This window comes from Homalodisca vitripennis, chromosome 2 (genome assembly GCF_021130785.1).
Source record: "Homalodisca vitripennis isolate AUS2020 chromosome 2, UT_GWSS_2.1, whole genome shotgun sequence".
Lineage (NCBI taxonomy): Eukaryota > Metazoa > Arthropoda > Insecta > Hemiptera > Cicadellidae > Homalodisca > Homalodisca vitripennis.
Window position 1 is genome coordinate 208,829,024 of NC_060208.1, and position 23,255 is coordinate 208,852,278.

General features: G+C 35.1%; 1 protein-coding gene across 1 annotated transcript; it reads right to left on the reverse strand.

The window, feature by feature from the left end:
• Positions 1–765: 765 nt before the first annotated feature.
• LOC124355354 (NADH-quinone oxidoreductase subunit B 2-like) lies at positions 766–12,004 on the reverse strand. The gene is made up of 6 exons (XM_046806468.1): positions 11,850–12,004; positions 8,250–8,360; positions 5,559–5,656; positions 3,494–3,685; positions 2,395–2,518; positions 766–1,030 (listed from the first exon to the last, which is right to left on the reverse strand). The coding sequence occupies exons 1-6, from the start codon at positions 11,872–11,874 to the stop codon at positions 933–935; spliced, it is 648 nt and encodes a 215-aa protein (XP_046662424.1). The 5' UTR covers positions 11,875–12,004; the 3' UTR covers positions 766–932.
• Between the last annotated feature and the right edge of the window lie 11,251 nt (positions 12,005–23,255).

Here is a 23,255-nt window from a genome sequence, read left to right on the forward strand (position 1 = left end):
ATGGTAAAATTCAAATATTTAGAGTTTTTAACAAAATTGAATTATTATATGGGTAGTGCCATTTGTTTTTTGCAAATTAAAATACATATATAGTTTGAATTTATATATTTTATTATCACTGGTTTCAAAGTTCCAACATAAATGTTCTTTTTAGCCTAACAAAAATTATTAGGCAATCGATTATTTTGAAATTAAATGCTCTTTTGGGGGACCAGTTCCGTTTGTCCACTCCGTCGGAGCGTCCACAGTAACGTGCATATGTAAACATTATACATAATATGCCAATTTTTCCATGTAACATACTGATTTTATTAGTTAACACGGTTACAGTGTGAAATGTATTTAATTCCTTTAGTTCATCAATCTATACTGATATATTGTGATATATAATTTTATAATATAGGTACGTATTTGCACTAATAATTCTATGAAGAAACCAACCAAATAGGGCAATATATGGAGAATAAATTTAGTTTTAATGCAATTAATGGATTCATTATAAAAATTACATTTTGATTATTAATATAATTAATTTATTATACTTAATAAACAAAGCAATACAAGCAACAAAGTTACTAAGAGAGATCATAGTATCAACATAAAATAACAGTAAATTCAATTGTTCTCTTTTTAGTGACAAAAAGTGGTCCTTAATACAAAAACACAAAGTACAGTATAAAGTTAACAAAAATTACTCCTTGAAACCTTAGTATATAACATAAAGGGAATACATAACAAGGATTAAGAAATCATAACACCATTACAAAATGGCTGAGATAGTATTTAATAGTACAATCATAGTAAACACTATGTCTTCTGATAGAGCAATATAGAAGTTGAGTATTATTTACAATGAAGGTGTAGAGCCTCGCAGTCCACACAGATTACTCCGGGACTGCAAGCAAGAAGAGTGGAGCTACTTCGAATATAGTCTATCGGCGATACCACATCTGGACAGCGGACATTCGCTTGATTTTCTTCTGGAGCTGGAGCACGCCATAAAGCAGAGCTTCCGCTGTGGGGGGACATCCTGTAGAAACAACAATGTCTTAGTTCTTAGGCGTTCATGGCCAAGTTCATCATCCAAGATTTCCGGTTCACACTGTATCAAAAAATTCTTAACATAATATTCAAACATTATTAGCACAGTTAAATTGATTGTGTTAATGTTTCAACAAAGAACCAATTTTATCTTAGATGATAGCCACAACCATAATATATAGCTCCACAAATACGGTAAATGTATTGCAAACAAAATGTATCAGCAGTTTAAAAGTTGGATATTAGAGAAGCATTTCATCATAGAACAGTGATTTCTATATGGAGGTTCATTATGCAAGATAACAATAATTAATATATAGAGAGACTTCTGATTGATCTTCTTCTGGATCTGAAGGATTTGATAGAGCAGAGCTTCCACTGTGGGAGAACAACAATAACATAATGCAAAACACAATAGACTCCTAATCTAATCTGAAACGTGGACTTCCACTTGTTTTACTACAGTTAAACGCTTGATAGTGCAGAACATCTCGTCGTGGGAAAGCAGGAGAAAGTAAGGCAAAAGTAACAGTACATTACAGTAGATCAATTATTTGATCATTACAGTAAGAACACATTAAGGCAGAAACTACTGGTTGTATCACATTTGGAGAGTGGACATTAGTTAAGCTTCTTCAGGAGCTGGAGTTAAAAACGGAGCATTTTGGAGGAGGTACATGTTGCAGTAACAATAATATTGTTTATTCCTCTAGGGTGGAGTCTAATTCTCTCACTAAGTAGATCAATGTCTTCTCGGGTTATAGGTCTGATCACAGGACATGGTCACCTGAGAAAGCATCACAGAGTCGGCATCCTTCAAGAGGATCCGTTCTATAGAATGTGTGATGATAAGGATGAAACTGCCGAACACTTGCTCTTTAATTATTGTACAAGCAAGGGAGCAGGGCGGGTGGGACTCTTTAATAGCAAGGGAGCAGTATGCTATCTTTGGTAGGTTGGACAAGGGTGGTGAATTTCCCCAAGAGGACCTGATAAGTTGTTTTTCAGCGGTTTGTGGAACCTTAGACTGGTAGGCCTCATGGTATGCTTCCAGGGTGCGCAAAAAGCCCTTGAGACTTAAGAGTACGGCAATAGGCCGCCCCATAGAAGAAGAAGAAGAATCATATCTTTAAAAAGAGACATCTTAATTCTACAATTAAAAATGTCTTTTACATTGTTCTTGTGAAGTAATGTTCAAGGTCGTTCCACTACAGCTGCATCTTAAAATCGTATTGTTGTTGTTGTCTATAATAATAACTCTCTAATCACATTCTGTCAGATCTTTGTTATTCCATTGTTACGGTTTATTTTTTCATTTAGTTACATATTAATAAGAGGAGACAAAGAACTCACCTGGAACATATATGTCCACGGGTATGATCCTGTCACAGCCCCTGACGACAGAGTACGAGTAGTGGTAGTAGCCACCGCCATTGGCACAACTGCCCATAGAGATCACCCAGCGTGGCTCTGGCATCTGTAAAAGTAGAGTAAAGTAAATGTCTTATTTTACCAAGGGAAGTTAGGGCTAAGAAGCCCTCTCTAACATAACCTGGGGACCTTAAAGGTGACTTCCGAATCACCACCAACGGCCGGGCAAGCGGGCTGCTTGCAAGGACAGGATCGCTCAGCGGTCACCCATCCAAGCAGAAGCCACGCTCTACGTTGCTTGATCCGGTTATCTTGCGATAAACATTGTACCCGCTACACTACGCCACTGGCAAATCTGTACAGAGATACCATACAAGTTTCCAAACCATTACTATTTCTATTGATGGTTACAGCAATATTGTTTGAAAAATTGATGCCTACTGTACAAAAATGTAAAAATGTTATACCAGTTTTTTTTAGAATAAAAAATACAGTAATTATGTAATTAATATGTAATAAACAAATGTATGTATTGTGAATGACCAATAATGATAGGAATTGAAAAGAAGCTTACGATTCTTACTAAGTAACAAAATTTAACACTATGCTTTTAAGAAAGAATGAGAACACTATGCTTACATACAAACTGGAAGTAACTGTAACCAGGATCTTAAGGCCAGTTCTAGAAGAAAAGAAAGATACAAGCATCGTATATCTTCCTTATCTTATCTTTCTTCCTTATTAAAATTCTTGGCTCTCAAAACTTGAAGCTCTTTTTTCCTAGATTTGCCCTGTGTACATTTTTTAGTTTCTTCCCTTACCTCCCTCCTTGTATCTGAACTTCAGTAATTTTCAAACTGTTAAAGCCTTAATGTGTTACATTTTTTGAGAACATTCCATCTGTATACCAAAATTAAATTTAAAAAAAATTTAAATAAAGTTTTTCAAAAGTTCATTGGAAATCTACAACTAAGAGTTCCCACACTCACGCATGTACACCATGCACATACAGAGAGAAACAAGTGTCTAATGAGTTCAAGTTTTCATTCTTCAAATTATGTAAAGTACAACTAGAAATTACCTGATCATACACCTTGCGCAGCGCAGGTGCCATCTTGTTGGTGAGTGTGCCGGCCACAATGATGCAATCGGCCTGGCGAGGGGATGCTCGGAACACCACTCCGTACCTGTCCATGTCATAACGAGGAGCGGCGATGTGCATCATCTCTACAGCGCAGCACGCCAAGCCAAATGTCAATGGCCAGATGGAACCCTGAATGAAACCCACAATGAAGGTACATCTTACTCTGGTATATACAGTTCCTAAAGTGGCGGTATAGCATCATTTGTTAATTTTTCTAAGTACAACCTTCGAAATTTTATAAAATTTTAAATATATATTTGTGAAATTCAACAATAATAATACTGTAAACTATAAAAATAAATTTACTACAGTAAATAAATTTTCTATGAATACATTTTTTAGTGCGATGTAGTCGGCCTTCAATTAATTCTGAAAAGTGCCAAGGTCCTGACTAGATTGGCGTTTCCAATATTTATTGTTCTGTTACTAATTAATGGCATTTGGCATTGTACTTAACCTCAAATCAAAGCCAAAGAAATGTGCAACAAAATGCAAGTGTCCACAGTTTGAATATACATATAATTCATTATTGTAATGCAGCTGATATCTCAAAGGCAGTGGCAGTGAGCCGCAATCTTAGTGCTGCAGTTGTTTTCTGCTAGTGTACAGTATGAGTCCTAGTTCATGGTTATGTTAGACATTTTACATTAGTTTACTTGTTCTAACCTTATATTACGTCTTAAGAACTTTTTATCGTTTCCGAAATGAGTAAAAGATCACCAGTGAGAGAAAACAGTATACTTTATTGTATTAGACAATAAACAAGTCCATCGATTGTTGACTCTCGTAATAGGTTTAGTGACCACGAAAGTAGTCATGATGATGAAACATCAATTTCAGTGATCCAAAGTTTTGCAAATGAGTGTCTTCATGAAAAAGTTCCATGAGTGTCATGTTCCATTCTAAGGAATGGAACACTTAGATTTGTGGGCTGGAGGGGATTTTCAAAGAAATACATTTGGAGCAATAAAATTAAAAGGAGACAAAGAAAAATTCATATAGTCTGTAGTAAAAACAATGCCAAAAGAAGAGGAGATCAAAAACAGTTTGCACGAATTGCAAGATTAGTTTATATTGACTGCCAGCCTGCACATATGTGTCGTTAAATAGCAAATGTATTGGAAAATAACTATTGTAAATAGTGTATTGTATGTAGACTTTATGGAATAACTATAACTGACAATACTTTCTGTGTGTTGAACATTATTTTGATTGATGTCAACTCTGAAGCAAACTGAAAAAATGTGTCTTTGATTTTATTTTACTCTAGTTATTAAAGTTGAGTTAATTTTACAAAACAATTTACTGTGCATGATTTAAAAAAATGTTATGTCTCATTTTATACATAATAAATAAAATAAAAAAGGATGATTCACCTTGAATCAATTTCTTATAACTGGTAAAAGCTATTTGCAAAATATGAGAGTTGACTCATAGCCTATATGGGTTCAGATTTTGAACATTGTGTAGTAAAATTTTAAAAATTCAAAAACTCAGTTATACAGGTACTTATTTTTTCTAACTTGGTATATTTATTCACATTTATATACAGAACAATAAAAAAGGTACATACAAATAGATCATGATCATAAAATTACAACTTTTGTATATTAAAATTACATTTTGAAAAGTTTTTATATGCTTTATCATTCAAATATATATTATAAGTTGAAGTCTACTTGTTTTCCTACATAATAAAACAGAAATCATCTCATTGTGTTTATTTTTGAAAAAAGTTGTGAATTATTTAGTGAAACCTTACACAAACACCAAAAGAGTGTTTGATCCTAAAAGAGGTGACTTGTCAAAGTAAAATTGCGACCACTGCACTTGCTGAAACATCACAAAATGCCATGTCACTTTTGCCAAAGCAAATTTGTTATGGGTTCACAACCTGATGAAGAATTATTTGTTTAACTCTTAAGCATGGTAAATACTGGTAAATATAGGCTGGACATGAGGGATGGAAAGATTCAACTTTGTAAACAAACATCTTATTTACCTTTCGTCCCCAGTTTATGATGTCATCCAGTCTGGCCAGAGCAAACTCGGCCCAATTGTTTGCCTTGAAAGGCGAATAAGGTCTGTACGCTGCAGCATCTGTAACAGAAAAAAAACCTTGTAATTCTATGTATATATTTCATAAAGGAGATCTCATCAGCTTTACCAATACGTAATTATTAATTAATTAATATTATTTTCTCCAGTTCCTGATTCCCCCAAATCCCAGGTTTCTTAATTGAGTCTTTACAAACACCCTAAAGAATGAACAATTTAACAAACTCTTGGCATAGAATCTAGTCAGTTGTATTTTATCATTTTATAGGTTTTTCCCATTAACAAGGTCAAGATTCAATAAATCCCATACAAATACATATATTTAGTTTGTTAGAAGTTGTACATTCTACAGGGAAGTAATGTTAATAGGCCATTGTTATGTCAACTTGGCAACATATTGTATGATCACACTAGCAGTACAACTACTTGCTCTGTCATCTGTCTGTGTGTAACAAGATTGTGTAATCAAGTCATTTATCTATAAGCAATTATAGGCATTAACTGTTGCTAATTCTAATTAGAAAGAGAGCAAGGAAAATGCACAATCATTTGCTGCAGGATAGAAGAAGACTTTGGTGGTTTCATCTTCTACAGGTTCTGTTCAATAAGTAAGTATCGGGACTGGTTCGCTGGAGGAGGGGGGTTCGACCACTCAGGCGCACTTTAATTTAATTCATTGGTTTCTGATACATATTCTTTCATTTTACACCAAAAAGCTGTTGTTAAATTTTGTGCACATTTTAATTTCACAGTATTTGAATGTTTTGTTACCCATGCTTAATGAAACAAACAATATACAACTAGGAGATCACATACAATATGTATTGTTCATTAAATCCGTAGTATAAAATTTAATGGTAATAGGACTAATTTACATTCAATGAATCAAAAGTCTTTCAATCACTGGAATCCAAGCTCAGATTCCCACTAGCCGGGTGAGCCACACATGTAGTACCAATAAGCTGGATCATGAAGTGGTTTTTATTTCAAGCAAAATTTAAATTTTATAGCCATATAAAGTTTCACAGATTTTAATGTCTGTTCTTCTTCTTCTTCTTCTATGGGATGGCCTATTGCCATGCACTTAAGCCTCAAGGAACTTTTGCGCACCCGGAAGCACACCATGAGGCCTACCAGTCTATGATTTCAGCAGTTCCACAAACCGCCAAAAACAACCTATCAGGTCGTTATGAGAGTCAGATAAGTGGACACCACTAAATTTCAGCTGCACAGAATGCTGTCTGGAAAAAACTTGAGCTGCATTTTACCTCAACTTGTCTCATACAGGAAAATTCACCATTCAAATTATGACCATATTTAACTCTATTTACAGTAGAACCTCTCATATCCGACCTTCCCACATCTGACTCCCGATATCCGACCGTATGTCTAGTGTCCGACCGTCTGTCTAGTGTCCGACCGTCTGTCTAGTGTCCGACCGTCTGTCTAGTGTCCGACCGTCTGTCTAGTGTCCGACCGTCTGTCTAGTGTCCGACCGTCTGTCTAGTGTCTGACCGTCTGTCTAGTGTCCGACCGTCTGTCTAGTGTCCAACCGTCTGTCTAGTGTCCCACCGTCTGTCTAGTGCCCTACCGTATGTGTGATCCGACCATGCTCCGTTGGCGAACCTGTTCATACTTGATTTTTACCATCCCACGTAAAGAGAAGATACAGAAGAAAATATATCGGCTTTCTCATGGAAAAAACAGAAAGATGTAACCTTTTGAGGCAATGGAAAGTTTAAATATAAAAAATACCATCTATATCATTGCTGCAGCTTGGGATGAAATTAAACAAACCACCCTTCATAAGGCTTGGAAAAAGATTTGGCCATCATTGAAACAAGAAGAACCTGAAACTGATCATGAGCTAACTTTGACAGAAGCAGATGTTGAGACAGACAAAACAGAAGCATTAGAAAATCTAAAAGTGTTTCAGCACGATCTCCAGATGACAGATGTAGAAGAGTGGCTTGTAAAGGGCTCGTTTCGGAAGTTACAGCGAATGAAGATCTCAGCGACGACCAAATCATTGCTATTGTGCAGAATGAAGCCGGGAAGATGAAATTGAGTCGGATGAAGAGGAAACCACAAGTGACAACATAATTCTGCTGCTAAAGACGCCTTCGACGTTGCACTGAAATAAATCTAGAAACATCCAAATTCAACCCCATTGGATGTATTGTGGGAAAAAATTGAAGGGATACTTCTGCAAGATCAAGATTGACAAAATTGAAACAAAAATCCATTACTGAATTCTTTAAATAAGGTACTGTATATACATTTAGATTTTACTCACATTTTCATTTAATTTAAAAACTGTAAATGTTTGAAAAGTGTTCAGCAACATACAAATCCTGTTATTTACAAGTACAATAAAGTTGTTCGCTTAATGCAGTACACTGCATACATGTATTTTTTCCACCTGGGAAAGGCATTTTTTACTTCTCCCGATATCCGACCTTCTGGCCGTTCCAACTATGGCTCAGTCCCATCATTGTTGGATACAAGAGGTTCTACTGTAATTAATTAAATCTTAACATTAAACATTATGCTTCATATAAAATTATGGTGCTCTAGACATTTTTAGTACTCTCAGGCTATGCTGATTTTGTGGTAGCGAATGTATAAAATTTACCCTTGGCTTCTTTCTTGGGAGCTACCTCGGTGGCCTGGTTCCTTACCGCTACCACGGACATGGCCCCGCCTTGCTGGAGGAGCTTGCTGACATTTTGAGCAGCAGGCAACACTGTGAACAAGGAAAACTTATATTTTCTATGCTGTTTCAGGCAACAAATTTCTTAATTACTTCAGTCCACAATATACTTGAATATGAGCAACAACACATAAACTGTAAACACAAATATTCCACACTGCTTAAACTCTCAGTTAATTTTGTAGCAAAATGCATTCAATGTATACAGAAAAAATCACTGATGACCAGCAAATGTACCGATGTTTTCCGATCGGTAATTTCCTGATTTCAGATCACATTCCAGATTGTCCAACGTTGGGAAGTTTTCTAAAAAAATATTTTTTCACTCAAAAATCGCTAGCACTGTCTTAAAACAAAACATTCCAGAACTAAATAAAGATGTAAGTATCAGGAGAAACTAATAAAAATATTTGGGTAGAGTATGATAAGCGGACCTGATTTTTGTATTGATATTAATAAACAACGTTGCACAACTACACCTATTGATATAATTAACTGATACTGATTAATTAATTTAATAGTTAACTTAAGTCATCTATACCAATGTAAATACATTTTAAGATTTTAAATAATATTATATTTCATAAGTGGCTTCATTAAAATGAAATTGTTAGTTAATTTTAGAAAATTAATCAAAATAGGATTGAAAGACCGGTATTTTTCTTGGTTTTTATAAGTTTGTTTTGTTGTTATGTTATGTTATTAATAATTTTGTTGTTATGATTTCTTTATTATTTAAATAAGATTATTCCTATTACCTATCCTAATTGTTTGCTTGATGGTTATGATGGTTCCTTTATTATTTATGATGTTGAGACATTGTATAAATTAATAAATTTTAAAATTAATAAATTAATTTAAAACATGACTTTATTTAGTGTTTTAGGTACCTTGATGGGGCTGCTACGTTGATAAGCGGCCACCACCACAATCGAATCACTATACCCATGATATATTAACTACTGAAAACAACTACTAAATTACATTATAGTTATTTTAAATTACAACATAGTTTTTATATATAAGAAGGTAATAATTTAATGACGAATAGAACTACCTGTGCTATGTGTGTTTATATACAATTTTACAAACAAGACTGCAGTACAATAAGCCGCCACTTCCAAAATCGAATCATCAATATTTATGACTATCTAAAAACACTGAAAACGAAATGTCGAACCAAATTACGTAATAAGTATTTCAAATAACAACATTGTTCTACTGGTTTTTAATTTTAAAAATTAATAATTAATGATGAATAAAAAATTATCTATATTTATAAAATGTTACACACAAAACAATGTAACATTTACTTACTTTATACTATTTCCATGGATCATGGTGTTTCAACACCAGCTTTTGATCCATGGTGCTTCAGCCAGGGTTTTTTGCTAAAGTTCATCTACAAACATATGCACTCAGTCTAACTATTTTGAAATAGAGTGTAAAATGTATCATCAAGATGAGGGAATGGCAATAGGATCTTCTTTATCACCCATTTTTGTCAATATCTTTATGGAAGAATTTGAGCTACTGGCTCAGTTCAAACCGAGAATCTGGTGGACATACTTTCGTCATCCTCCCTCATGGAGACACTGAACTTAACGTGTGTTTGTCCCACATTAATAGCATTTCTCCCTCCATTCGCCTTACAGTGGAGGTAAAAGTCAAAAACAAACTTCCCTTTCTGGATGTGTGAGTAGTAAGAGATAAGGAAATCCTGAAGATAACAGTTTATCGTTAAAAACCCACACCGGCCAATATTTACATTTTCAGTCAAGCCATAAAATATCTTTCATAGATGGATTTAAATCATCTGTCCAACTGTAAACAGATTTTCGGGTAGAGTACGATAAGCGGAACTGGTTTTTTATATCGAAGAATATATTCATCGATAACTAATATTCACAACTCAAATCCTAGACTATCAATTGATATAAAAGTATCTATAGTCCTCAATAACAATCATATGTTTTAAATTAAAATATGAATTTAATATTTACAGTGATAAAACAAATTCTTATTAATCAAAATTAGGAAAACCGAAGACAACCATATTTGCTCCTCTCACAGTTACAGTTGTTTCTTTCCCACAAATTTTACATAGTGGGTTTTTCTGTACGAGTCCAACATATTGAAGCCACGAAAAACATGTCTTATCATCTTTCAAAGCAATGTTTGTATTTTTCTAAAATTGATTACCCTACGTGTATTATTTGAAAGTGTTTACAGCTGTTGATATAGATTATTTAAGTTAATAGTTCAAAACAATTAATCAGTATCGATTGATTATATCGATGGTTATGATTAAGTAATATCGTTTGCCATTTCGATATAAAAACCGGGTCCGCTTACCGTACCCTACCCTATACAAAATATGGTGTGCTGTATTAATTTTGAATTATATAATTTGTTTGTATTGAAAAATATTATTTTTTTACATCAATATAAAAACGACATTCCTGTACTGGGTATCAATTTACATTAACGTGACCATGGAAAGGTATGTTCATTTTTTTCCTGAAAACTACAATTTTTCCTGAAAACAATATTGAAGAAAAAATTTGTCGGCAACAAAAATCAAAGGAGCTACGATTTTTTTAAATCCTCTGAAAACTCCATTCTTGATAGTTTCCTATAACTCCGCGTCTGCTCAAACACAGTATAGCCAGATTTAAAAAACTGATTATCATACCAACAACGAGAAATTATCGTACTTTCGTATAAAATAATCGTACCAAACACATTTAATGAAAAAGTATGTTATGTTTGTATAATAAATTATGTTATAATTAACTTTTGGTTTGTTACTTGTATAAATTTGTCAAAAACCTTTCATGGTACCTACGATAATAACTACCCATCGTGTATCTTACCGGCGCATAAAATCAATGAAATTATCGTACCCTCACCTGAACATTAAGGTAAGTGATAAGTTACTGAAAAGATGCTGACTAATACGTTAATCCTGTCAACGATGCCTGCCCGCTACGCACTGCTTGCTCTTTTAGAAAAAAAATTAACTCGAGCTTGCAAAAGTCGAATCCCAGATCACATGATGCCCCTGCTCCTTAACGCAATAATGTCCGAAATGCATTAATATAATACAATAATATACTTTCCCCCCAGTTCATATGCACCTGTGATAATAATACTTGGCTATAAATGCCCAACCCATGAAAAAAAGTCCATTTTCCATGGTCACGCTAATGTAAATAAATACCCTGTACTGTATTCTAGACCTTGCTTTTTAGAAGGCTGTCCTTTTAAAATCTTAAAAACATGATAGGTAAGACCTAGACTTTACTGCTAAAATTCAGGAAGGCTATCTTAAAATCAAACATATTTATAGTGTTTCACATACTGCACAAGTCATGTATCAAATTAAAAATCTAAATAATTGGGTTTAAAATATTAAAAAGGATACCTAGGTTATTCTACAATATTGGGAAAATATGTCAAAGGTACAACATAACATATGAAACGTTCTTTTTAAGCTAGAATAAAAGTAATATAACTCACGGCTCTTTGCTGAATTAATCAGCATGTTGATCTTTTATAAATTGTCTAATAACACAAAAACTAATAAACTCAAACTAACTTCCAATTTAATAGAGGTCAACCAGCTAACCTCTCAAAAAGCCTACAACTAGACAACTTGAACTAGGGAAAAGAGAAATAGCAGACGATATTATCTCTTTTTTTTCTTCTTTTTGCCTGTTGGCTGACCTTTATAAACTTATAACGCGGCCACGTAGTACACTTGTTATAACTTCATTCTAATTATTTAATGTTTTTTATCTCATTTAAGCCTCAGCGTTTTGGCTATGCTGGCTTCGTTGTGCACTGGTGTTTATTGTCAAAGTTCATGATTGGACCTCCCCGGAATTTGAACCCGTGATCTCTCGGTTAGAGAGCCGTTAGTCTACGGAGGAGGACTTATTTAATGTTATTTGCCATATTTACTTTTTTAACATGAACCTTGTGGTTGCCTATATATTATCTCCATTACGTTGTTTTATAGTCAATGCCACAATAACATTTTATACTTGTAAATATCACATTACAATAGAATGTATATCAAATACACATTTTTGCAAGAAGCATTTTTACGAAAGAAAAGAAACTATAAAGAAATTTAAATTACATGCAGTATGAAAAAATATTAAGACTTTGACTTAATATTTCAAAGTTTTAATTCTTAATTGAAAATTCTACGTTTGGGATTTAATGTCTATTTTCAATTTAGGATCATTTCAACACCATGTAATTAGGAGCTTAGGATTTTAGACACTAATTTTGAATGTTTGTACTACTTGACACTTTATCAGTCTGTTTGACTCTCGAACGTCGGACTGATCAAGATAATGGTCAAGCACACTAAATGGCTTAGACATTTGTTTTTAAGGGCAGATATGTGGTTGCTTAAATAGTAAAAGATTTACAAACATTTCCGAACTTTTGGTAACTTTTAAATTTCGTGTTATTTTAGATTTTTAATTTAAATTTAAAATGTTTGCAATCATAGCTGAGTTTATATTCAAAAGGTGTAGCGAGAGAAACAGTTGTGTTGTCTAATATTCTATAGTTAATTGGAGTGCTCGAGATTTATGACAAGATGCTATCTATTTACAAGTACAGGCCCGTTTAACTCATATATGGTGATAGATGCCACAGATCATACTTTCTTTTTCTATTATAAGCGTAAGTTGGGTACCACACAGGAGATAAGGCTAGTCATGGTACCTAGTTTCTGATTGACTAACATCAGATATTAATGAATGGTTTAAAGTAATCTTCTTATACGATTTTACAGAGCTGATTTATATTTAAGAATTCAAAATGCCAAATTTTCATCTTTCATAAATATAATACATTTATAAAATCATTAAATATAACTTCTGCAACAGTGAGTAAAACAAATGTAGGTGCCCATAGAAATAAATCAAATTTAACTAAAAGGACTAAAGTAGATAAATATTCTTTGTTTAAAGGTTATTTTTGACGATGGAAGGATTGTGAAGGAAACAGGATTTTTCCGGACATTTGCCATCGTTAAGTGAAACAAGAAAACAGTAACACTACGTTTCGAGATCTGCAATCTGATCTCTTCTTCAGGTAAAGAACTAACCTAATACATAATTACAAACTAGGTTAAAATAAACAAATCTTACTAAAGCGTTGTGGCACGCCTGAGTCAGGAATCACAACCTACATGTTGTATGTCAACTTCACTAACACTAAAGACATGCACTTAATAAAAAAACTATACAAAACACCAATCATTAAACTAAACTACGGAATACATGTCACAATATGTCTTCACTCGTCTACTAACCATTTACGACTGACCAGAGGGGGTAGCCAATGGTAATCGTGACGGCCGGCTAAAACAAGATGGCGGAAATACAAGGGAAGGGGAACAGGAATGGGCCCTTTCGTTATTATTGGTTCATGCGAGATGAACTTCTTAAAACCATATTGTGACTCCGCATTGGTTTATTGCAAATATCCGATCCGTTTGATACTTTTGGTATTCTCTTTAGTTCATTTTTTAGAATTGGCAACCAAAGCGGCCTAATCTCGACTGATGGTTGACTGATTGGTTGGTCTGCCAATTTAATGTATGTTGCCTCAATTAATTTCCTTTTGAAGAAATGTGGTTCCCGATGTATTATGTGGGCTTCATCCCAATTCATATGATGGTCTTCGGACCAACAATGGTGTGCAATTTTTGACTTTTCTGTGAAACCCTTTCTCGTGTTTTCTTTGTGTTCTTTTATCCTTATGTTTAGTGGTCTTTTTGTCTCGCCTATGTATTCCCTATTGCAGCTACATTTTATACTGTAAACACAGTTTTTGGAATCCTGTGTGCCATTTTTTGGTTTTGTTTTTACGAGACTTTGTCTAAGAGTGTTGTGTGTTTTAAACGCGGTTCTAATGTTGTACTTTCTACCTACTCTTCTAATTTTCTCCGATAATCCCGGCACATAAGGGATTGACATAAACGCAAATTTATCACAATTCTGTTTTTCTGACTCAGGAATGATTCTTCTGGTTCGTTTGCACTTATTAATTACTAATTGAGGGTATCCATTGCTTCTGAGATCCGATTCAATTTTCTTAAATTCTTCTTTTAGTCCATCTTTATCTGAGCACAAGCTCTTTGCTCTATCAAACAACGAGTAGGCTACTCCTTCTTTGACAGATTTTTGATGGTTGGATTGATAATTTAAATATTTTCCTGTGTGTGTTATCTTTCGAAAAACAGTTGTCTTAAGGACATCCCTATCTCTTAATACACACACATCCAAAAAGGGGAAGCTTGTTTTGGACTTCCACTTCCATTGTGAGGCGGATGGAAGGAGAAATACTATTAATGTGATTCAAAAAATTATTTAATTCAATGTCTCCATGAGAAAAAATAACAAAGGTATCATCCACATACCTCCACCAAATCTTCGGTTTGAACTGAGCTGAAGCCAAAGCTTTTCGCTCGAATTCCTCCATAAAGATATTGGCGAAAATAGGAGACAGTGGAGAACCCATTGCCATCCCCTCATCTTGACGGTAAATTTTACCCTCTAACTCAAAATAATTGCATTGAGTGCATAGTTCTAACAGTTCCATAATTACTGGCACGGGAAGTTTAGTTCTATCCTTTAATGTTTGGTCTTCTTTGAGACGTGATTTAATAATTCCGAGAGTTTCTGGAACTGGTACATTTGTAAATAGACTTTCGACATCAAAACTTACCAGTTTGTCAGTTTCAGTCAACTTTAGGGATTTTGGACTTCTCTACGAAATCCCTGGAATTTTTGATGAAAGAGTCAGTTTTTCCTACCAATGGTGTTAAGATGTCCAAGAGGACTTTAGACAATTCCCTGCAAGGTGAATCACGAGAACTAATGATGGGCCGGAGAGGGATGGTAGGTTTGTGGATTTTGGGAAGGCCATACATATGGGGGATTTTGGAGTGGTGAGGAGTTAATTTAGATCTAAATTTATCTGAAAAAAATTCTTTATGTTTTCTTAAGGTGTTTGCTACTTTGCGTTCAAATGAATCAGTCGGGTCTTTATTTAAAACTGTATATTTGCCAGTATTTAAAGTTTCCGCAATCTTTTCTTTATACGCTACTGAGTCAAGTACCACAGTAGCGTTGCCTTTGTCGGCAGGTAAGATTTTGACCGTGTCATCTTTCCCAAGGATCGACCTGGCCTTTTTCTCCTCTATTGTTAAATTGGGTTTTTGTGGGAGGAATTTTTCTGAGTAAAAGACTGGCCTCGCAGCGGAAGCGGTCACCCTGTTCCTCAGGTAACTGTGAAACAGCCGACTCAATTCCAGTTACGAAATCCAGTGCCTTTACCGATTTTTGTGCCACAGAAAAGTTTAAAACCCTTGGATAATACTGATATTTCCGCTTCATTCAGGATTTTCGAAGAGAGATTGATTACGTTTTTATTATTTGCATCCGTATTCACGTTGCCATCCTTAGGCAAATCACATTTTTTAGGCCTAATTTTTTCCAGTTTGGAGATTTTCTTTTTCTTATCTGTTTCAGAAACTTTTATACATCTATTTTGGATGCTTTCGAGAATGTTGTTGAATTCTGTACCGATCAGTGTTTTTAATTCAGTTTTTTTACACTCAATACTATTTTGGAGGAGGTATTTTTCACGATGATGATATGCAATTCTTTCTTTAAGTAAAGATTTAGAAGCAGAAGACAAAATTTTACTGGCTTTCCTACTATGAAAAGGAGTTTTTAGAGTTAACCCTATAGGCATAAGGTCTTCAACCTTACATTTATGCAAGAAAGTTAAATGATTAATGTGTTTAGTTAATTTAAGATGCAAGCTCTCAAGGTCTTTGATTTGTTTACTGGTTCCGGGTCCGTACCGAGAATCAATTCTTTGTTTAAAGGTTATTTTTGACGATGGAAGGATTGTGAAGGAAACAGGATTTTTCCGGACATTTGCCATCGTTAAGTGAAACAAGAAAACAGTAACACTACGTTTCGAGATCTGCAATCTGATCTCTTCTTCAGGTAAAGAACTAACCTAATACATAATTACAAACTAGGTTAAAATAAACAAATCTTACTAAAGCGTTGTGGCACGCCTGAGTCAGGAATCACAACCTACATGTTGTATGTCAACTTCACTAACACTAAAGACATGCACTTAATAAAAAAACTATACAAAACACCAATCATTAAACTAAACTACGGAATACATGTCACAATATGTCTTCACTCGTCTACTAACCATTTACGACTGACCAGAGGGGGTAGCCAATGGTAATCGTGACGGCCGGCTAAAACAAGATGGCGGAAATACAAGGGAAGGGGAACAGGAATGGGCCCTTTCGTTATTATTGGTTCATGCGAGATGAACTTCTTAAAACCATATTGTGACTCCGCATTGGTTTATTGCAAATATCCGATCCGTTTGATACTTTTGGTATTCTCTTTAGTTCATTTTTTAGAATTGGCAACCAAAGCGGCCTAATCTCGACTGATGGTTGACTGATTGGTTGGTCTGCCAATTTAATGTATGTTGCCTCAATTAATTTCCTTTTGAAGAAATGTGGTTCCCGATGTATTATGTGGGCTTCATCCCAATTCATATGATGGTCTTCGGACCAACAATGGTGTGCAATTTTTGACTTTTCTGTGAAAACCCTTTCTCGTGTTTTCTTTGTGTTCTTTTATCCTTATGTTTAGTGGTCTTTTTGTCTCGCCTATGTATTCCCTATTGCAGCTACATTTTATACTGTAAACACAGTTTTTGGAATCCTGTGTGCCATTTTTTGGTTTTGTTTTTACGAGACTTTGTCTAAGAGTGTTGTGTGTTTTAAACGCGGTTCTAATGTTGTACTTTCTACCTACTCTTCTAATTTTCTCCGATAATCCCGGCACATAAGGGATTGACATAAACGCAAATTTATCACAATTCTGTTTTTCTGACTCAGGAATGATTCTTCTGGTTCGTTTGCACTTATTAATTACTAATTGAGGGTATCCATTGCTTCTGAGATCCGATTCAATTTTCTTAAATTCTTCTTTTAGTCCATCTTTATCTGAGCACAAGCTCTTTGCTCTATCAAACAACGAGTAGGCTACTCCTTCTTTGACAGATTTTTGATGGTTGGATTGATAATTTAAATATTTTCCTGTGTGTGTTATCTTTCGAAAAACAGTTGTCTTAAGGACATCCCTATCTCTTAATACACACACATCCAAAAAGGGAAGCTTGTTTTGGACTTCCACTTCCATTGTGAGGCGGATGGAAGGAGAAATACTATTAATGTGATTCAAAAAATTATTTAATTCAATGTCTCCATGAGAAAAAATAACAAAGGTATCATCCACATACCTCCACCAAATCTTCGGTTTGAACTGAGCTGAAGCCAAAGCTTTTCGCTCGAATTCCTCCATAAAGATATTGGCGAAAATAGGAGACAGTGGAGAACCCATTGCCATCCCCTCATCTTGACGGTAAATTTTACCCTCTAACTCAAAATAATTGCATTGAGTGCATAGTTCTAACAGTTCCATAATTACTGGCACGGGAAGTTTAGTTCTATCCTTTAATGTTTGGTCTTCTTTGAGACGTGATTTAATAATTCCGAGAGTTTCTGGAACTGGTACATTTGTAAATAGACTTTCGACATCAAAACTTACCAGTTTGTCAGTTTCAGTCAACTTTAGGGATTTTGACTTCTCTACGAAATCCCTGGAATTTTTGATGAAAGAGTCAGTTTTTCCTACCAATGGTGTTAAGATGTCCAAGAGGACTTTAGACAATTCCCTGCAAGGTGAATCACGAGAACTAATGATGGGCCGGAGAGGGATGGTAGGTTTGTGGATTTTGGGAAGGCCATACATATGGGGGATTTTGGAGTGGTGAGGAGTTAATTTAGATCTAAATTTATCTGAAAAAAATTCTTTATGTTTTCTTAAGGTGTTTGCTACTTTGCGTTCAAATGAATCAGTCGGGTCTTTATTTAAAACTGTATATTTGCCAGTATTTAAAGTTTCCGCAATCTTTTCTTTATACGCTACTGAGTCAAGTACCACAGTAGCGTTGCCTTTGTCGGCAGGTAAGATTTTGACCGTGTCATCTTTCCCAAGGATCGACCTGGCCTTTTTCTCCTCTATTGTTAAATTGGGTTTTGTGGGAGGAATTTTTCTGAGTAAAAGACTGGCCTCGCAGCGGAAGCGGTCACCCTGTTCCTCAGGTAACTGTGAAACAGCCGACTCAATTCCAGTTACGAAATCCAGTGCCTTTACCGATTTTTGTGCCACAGAAAAGTTTAAAACCCTTGGATAATACTGATATTTCCGCTTCATTCAGGATTTTCGAAGAGAGATTGATTACGTTTTTATTATTTGCATCCGTATTCACGTTGCCATCCTTAGGCAAATCACATTTTTTAGGCCTAATTTTTTCCAGTTTGGAGATTTTCTTTTTCTTATCTGTTTCAGAAACTTTTATACATCTATTTTGGATGCTTTCGAGAATGTTGTTGAATTCTGTACCGATCAGTGTTTTTAATTCAGTTTTTTTACACTCAATACTATTTTGGAGGAGGTATTTTTCACGATGATGATATGCAATTCTTTCTTTAAGTAAAGATTTAGAAGCAGAAGACAAAATTTTACTGGCTTTCCTACTATGAAAAGGAGTTTTTAGAGTTAACCCTATAGGCATAAGGTCTTCAACCTTACATTTATGCAAGAAAGTTAAATGATTAATGTGTTTAGTTAATTTAAGATGCAAGCTCTCAAGGTCTTTGATTTGTTTACTGGTTCCGGGTCCGTACCGAGAATCAATTCTTTGTTTAAAGGTTATTTTTGACGATGGAAGGATTGTGAAGGAAACAGGATTTTTCCGGACATTTGCCATCGTTAAGTGAAACAAGAAAACAGTAACACTACGTTTCGAGATCTGCAATCTGATCTCTTCTTCAGGTAAAGAACTAACCTAATACATAATTACAAACTAGGTTAAAATAAACAAATCTTACTAAAGCGTTGTGGCACGCCTGAGTCAGGAATCACAACCTACATGTTGTATGTCAACTTCACTAACACTAAAGACATGCACTTAATAAAAAAACTATACAAAACACCAATCATTAAACTAAACTACGGAATACATGTCACAATATGTCTTCACTCGTCTACTAACCATTTACGACTGACCAGAGGGGGTAGCCAATGGTAATCGTGACGGCCGGCTAAAACAAGATGGCGGAAATACAAGGGAAGGGGAACAGGAATGGGCCCTTTCGTTATTATTGGTTCATGCGAGATGAACTTCTTAAAACCATATTGTGACTCCGCATTGGTTTATTGCAAATATCCGATCCGTTTGATACTTTTGGTATTCTCTTTAGTTCATTTTTTAGAATTGGCAACCAAAGCGGCCTAATCTCGACTGATGGTTGACTGATTGGTTGGTCTGCCAATTTAATGTATGTTGCCTCAATTAATTTCCTTTTGAAGAAATGTGGTTCCCGATGTATTATGTGGGCTTCATCCCAATTCATATGATGGTCTTCGGACCAACAATGGTGTGCAATTTTTGACTTTTCTGTGAAACCCTTTCTCGTGTTTTCTTTGTGTTCTTTTATCCTTATGTTTAGTGGTCTTTTTGTCTCGCCTATGTATTCCCTATTGCAGCTACATTTTATACTGTAAACACAGTTTTTGGAATCCTGTGTGCCATTTTTTGGTTTTGTTTTTACGAGACTTTGTCTAAGAGTGTTGTGTGTTTTTAAACGCGGTTCTAATGTTGTACTTTCTACCTACTCTTCTAATTTTCTCCGATAATCCCGGCACATAAGGGATTGACATAAACGCAAATTTATCACAATTCTGTTTTTCTGACTCAGGAATGATTCTTCTGGTTCGTTTGCACTTATTAATTACTAATTGAGGGTATCCATTGCTTCTGAGATCCGATTCAATTTTCTTAAATTCTTCTTTTAGTCCATCTTTATCTGAGCACAAGCTCTTTGCTCTATCAAACAACGAGTAGGCTACTCCTTCTTTGACAGATTTTTGATGGTTGGATTGATAATTTAAATATTTTCCTGTGTGTGTTATCTTTCGAAAAACAGTTGTCTTAAGGACATCCCTATCTCTTAATACACACACATCCAAAAAGGGAAGCTTGTTTTGGACTTCCACTTCCATTGTGAGGCGGATGGAAGGAGAAATACTATTAATGTGATTCAAAAAATTATTTAATTCAATGTCTCCATGAGAAAAAATAACAAAGGTATCATCCACATACCTCCACCAAATCTTCGGTTTGAACTGAGCTGAAGCCAAAGCTTTTCGCTCGAATTCCTCCATAAAGATATTGGCGAAAATAGGAGACAGTGGAGAACCCATTGCCATCCCCTCATCTTGACGGTAAATTTTACCCTCTAACTCAAAATAATTGCATTGAGTGCATAGTTCTAACAGTTCCATAATTACTGGCACGGGAAGTTTAGTTCTATCCTTTAATGTTTGGTCTTCTTTGAGACGTGATTTAATAATTCCGAGAGTTTCTGGAACTGGTACATTTGTAAATAGACTTTCGACATCAAAACTTACCAGTTTGTCAGTTTCAGTCAACTTTAGGGATTTTGACTTCTCTACGAAATCCCTGGAATTTTTGATGAAAGAGTCAGTTTTTCCTACCAATGGTGTTAAGATGTCCAAGAGGACTTTAGACAATTCCCTGCAAGGTGAATCACGAGAACTAATGATGGGCCGGAGAGGGATGGTAGGTTTGTGGATTTTGGGAAGGCCATACATATGGGGGATTTTGGAGTGGTGAGGAGTTAATTTAGATCTAAATTTATCTGAAAAAAATTCTTTATGTTTTCTTAAGGTGTTTGCTACTTTGCGTTCAAATGAATCAGTCGGGTCTTTATTTAAAACTGTATATTTGCCAGTATTTAAAGTTTCCGCAATCTTTTCTTTATACGCTACTGAGTCAAGTACCACAGTAGCGTTGCCTTTGTCGGCAGGTAAGATTTTGACCGTGTCATCTTTCCCAAGGATCGACCTGGCCTTTTTCTCCTCTATTGTTAAATTGGGTTTTGTGGGAGGAATTTTTCTGAGTAAAAGACTGGCCTCGCAGCGGAAGCGGTCACCCTGTTCCTCAGGTAACTGTGAAACAGCCGACTCAATTCCAGTTACGAAATCCAGTGCCTTTACCGATTTTTGTGCCACAGAAAAGTTTAAACCCTTGGATAATACTGATATTTCCGCTTCATTCAGGATTTTCGAAGAGAGATTGATTACGTTTTTATTATTTGCATCCGTATTCACGTTGCCATCCTTAGGCAAATCACATTTTTTAGGCCTAATTTTTTCCAGTTTGGAGATTTTCTTTTTCTTATCTGTTTCAGAAACTTTTATACATCTATTTTGGATGCTTTCGAGAATGTTGTTGAATTCTGTACCGATCAGTGTTTTTAATTCAGTTTTTTTACACTCAATACTATTTTGGAGGAGGTATTTTTCACGATGATGATATGCAATTCTTTCTTTAAGTAAAGATTTAGAAGCAGAAGACAAAATTTTACTGGCTTTCCTACTATGAAAAGGAGTTTTTAGAGTTAAACCCTATAGGCATAAGGTCTTCAACCTTACATTTATGCAAGAAAGTTAAATGATTAATGTGTTTAGTTAATTTAAGATGCAAGCTCTCAAGGTCTTTGATTTGTTTACTGGTTCCGGGTCCGTACCGAGAATCAATTCTTTGTTTAAAGGTTATTTTTGACGATGGAAGGATTGTGAAGGAAACAGGATTTTTCCGGACATTTGCCATCGTTAAGTGAAACAAGAAAACAGTAACACTACGTTTCGAGATCTGCAATCTGATCTCTTCTTCAGGTAAAGAACTAACCTAATACATAATTACAAACTAGGTTAAAATAAACAAATCTTACTAAAGCGTTGTGGCACGCCTGAGTCAGGAATCACAACCTACATGTTGTATGTCAACTTCACTAACACTAAAGACATGCACTTAATAAAAAAACTATACAAAACACCAATCATTAAACTAAACTACGGAATACATGTCACAATATGTCTTCACTCGTCTACTAACCATTTACGACTGACCAGAGGGGGTAGCCAATGGTAATCGTGACGGCCGGCTAAAACAAGATGGCGGAAATACAAGGGAAGGGGAACAGGAATGGGCCCTTTCGTTATTATTGGTTCATGCGAGATGAACTTCTTAAAACCATATTGTGACTCCGCATTGGTTTATTGCAAATATCCGATCCGTTTGATACTTTTGGTATTCTCTTTAGTTCATTTTTTAGAATTGGCAACCAAAGCGGCCTAATCTCGACTGATGGTTGACTGATTGGTTGGTCTGCCAATTTAATGTATGTTGCCTCAATTAATTTCCTTTTGAAGAAATGTGGTTCCCGATGTATTATGTGGGCTTCATCCCAATTCATATGATGGTCTTCGGACCAACAATGGTGTGCAATTTTTGACTTTTCTGTGAAACCCTTTCTCGTGTTTTCTTTGTGTTCTTTTATCCTTATGTTTAGTGGTCTTTTTGTCTCGCCTATGTATTCCCTATTGCAGCTACATTTTATACTGTAAACACAGTTTTTTGGAATCCTGTGTGCCATTTTTTGGTTTTGTTTTTACGAGACTTTGTCTAAGAGTGTTGTGTGTTTTAAACGCGGTTCTAATGTTGTACTTTCTACCTACTCTTCTAATTTTCTCCGATAATCCCGGCACATAAGGGATTGACATAAACGCAAATTTATCACAATTCTGTTTTTCTGACTCAGGAATGATTCTTCTGGTTCGTTTGCACTTATTAATTACTAATTGAGGGTATCCATTGCTTCTGAGATCCGATTCAATTTTCTTAAATTCTTCTTTTAGT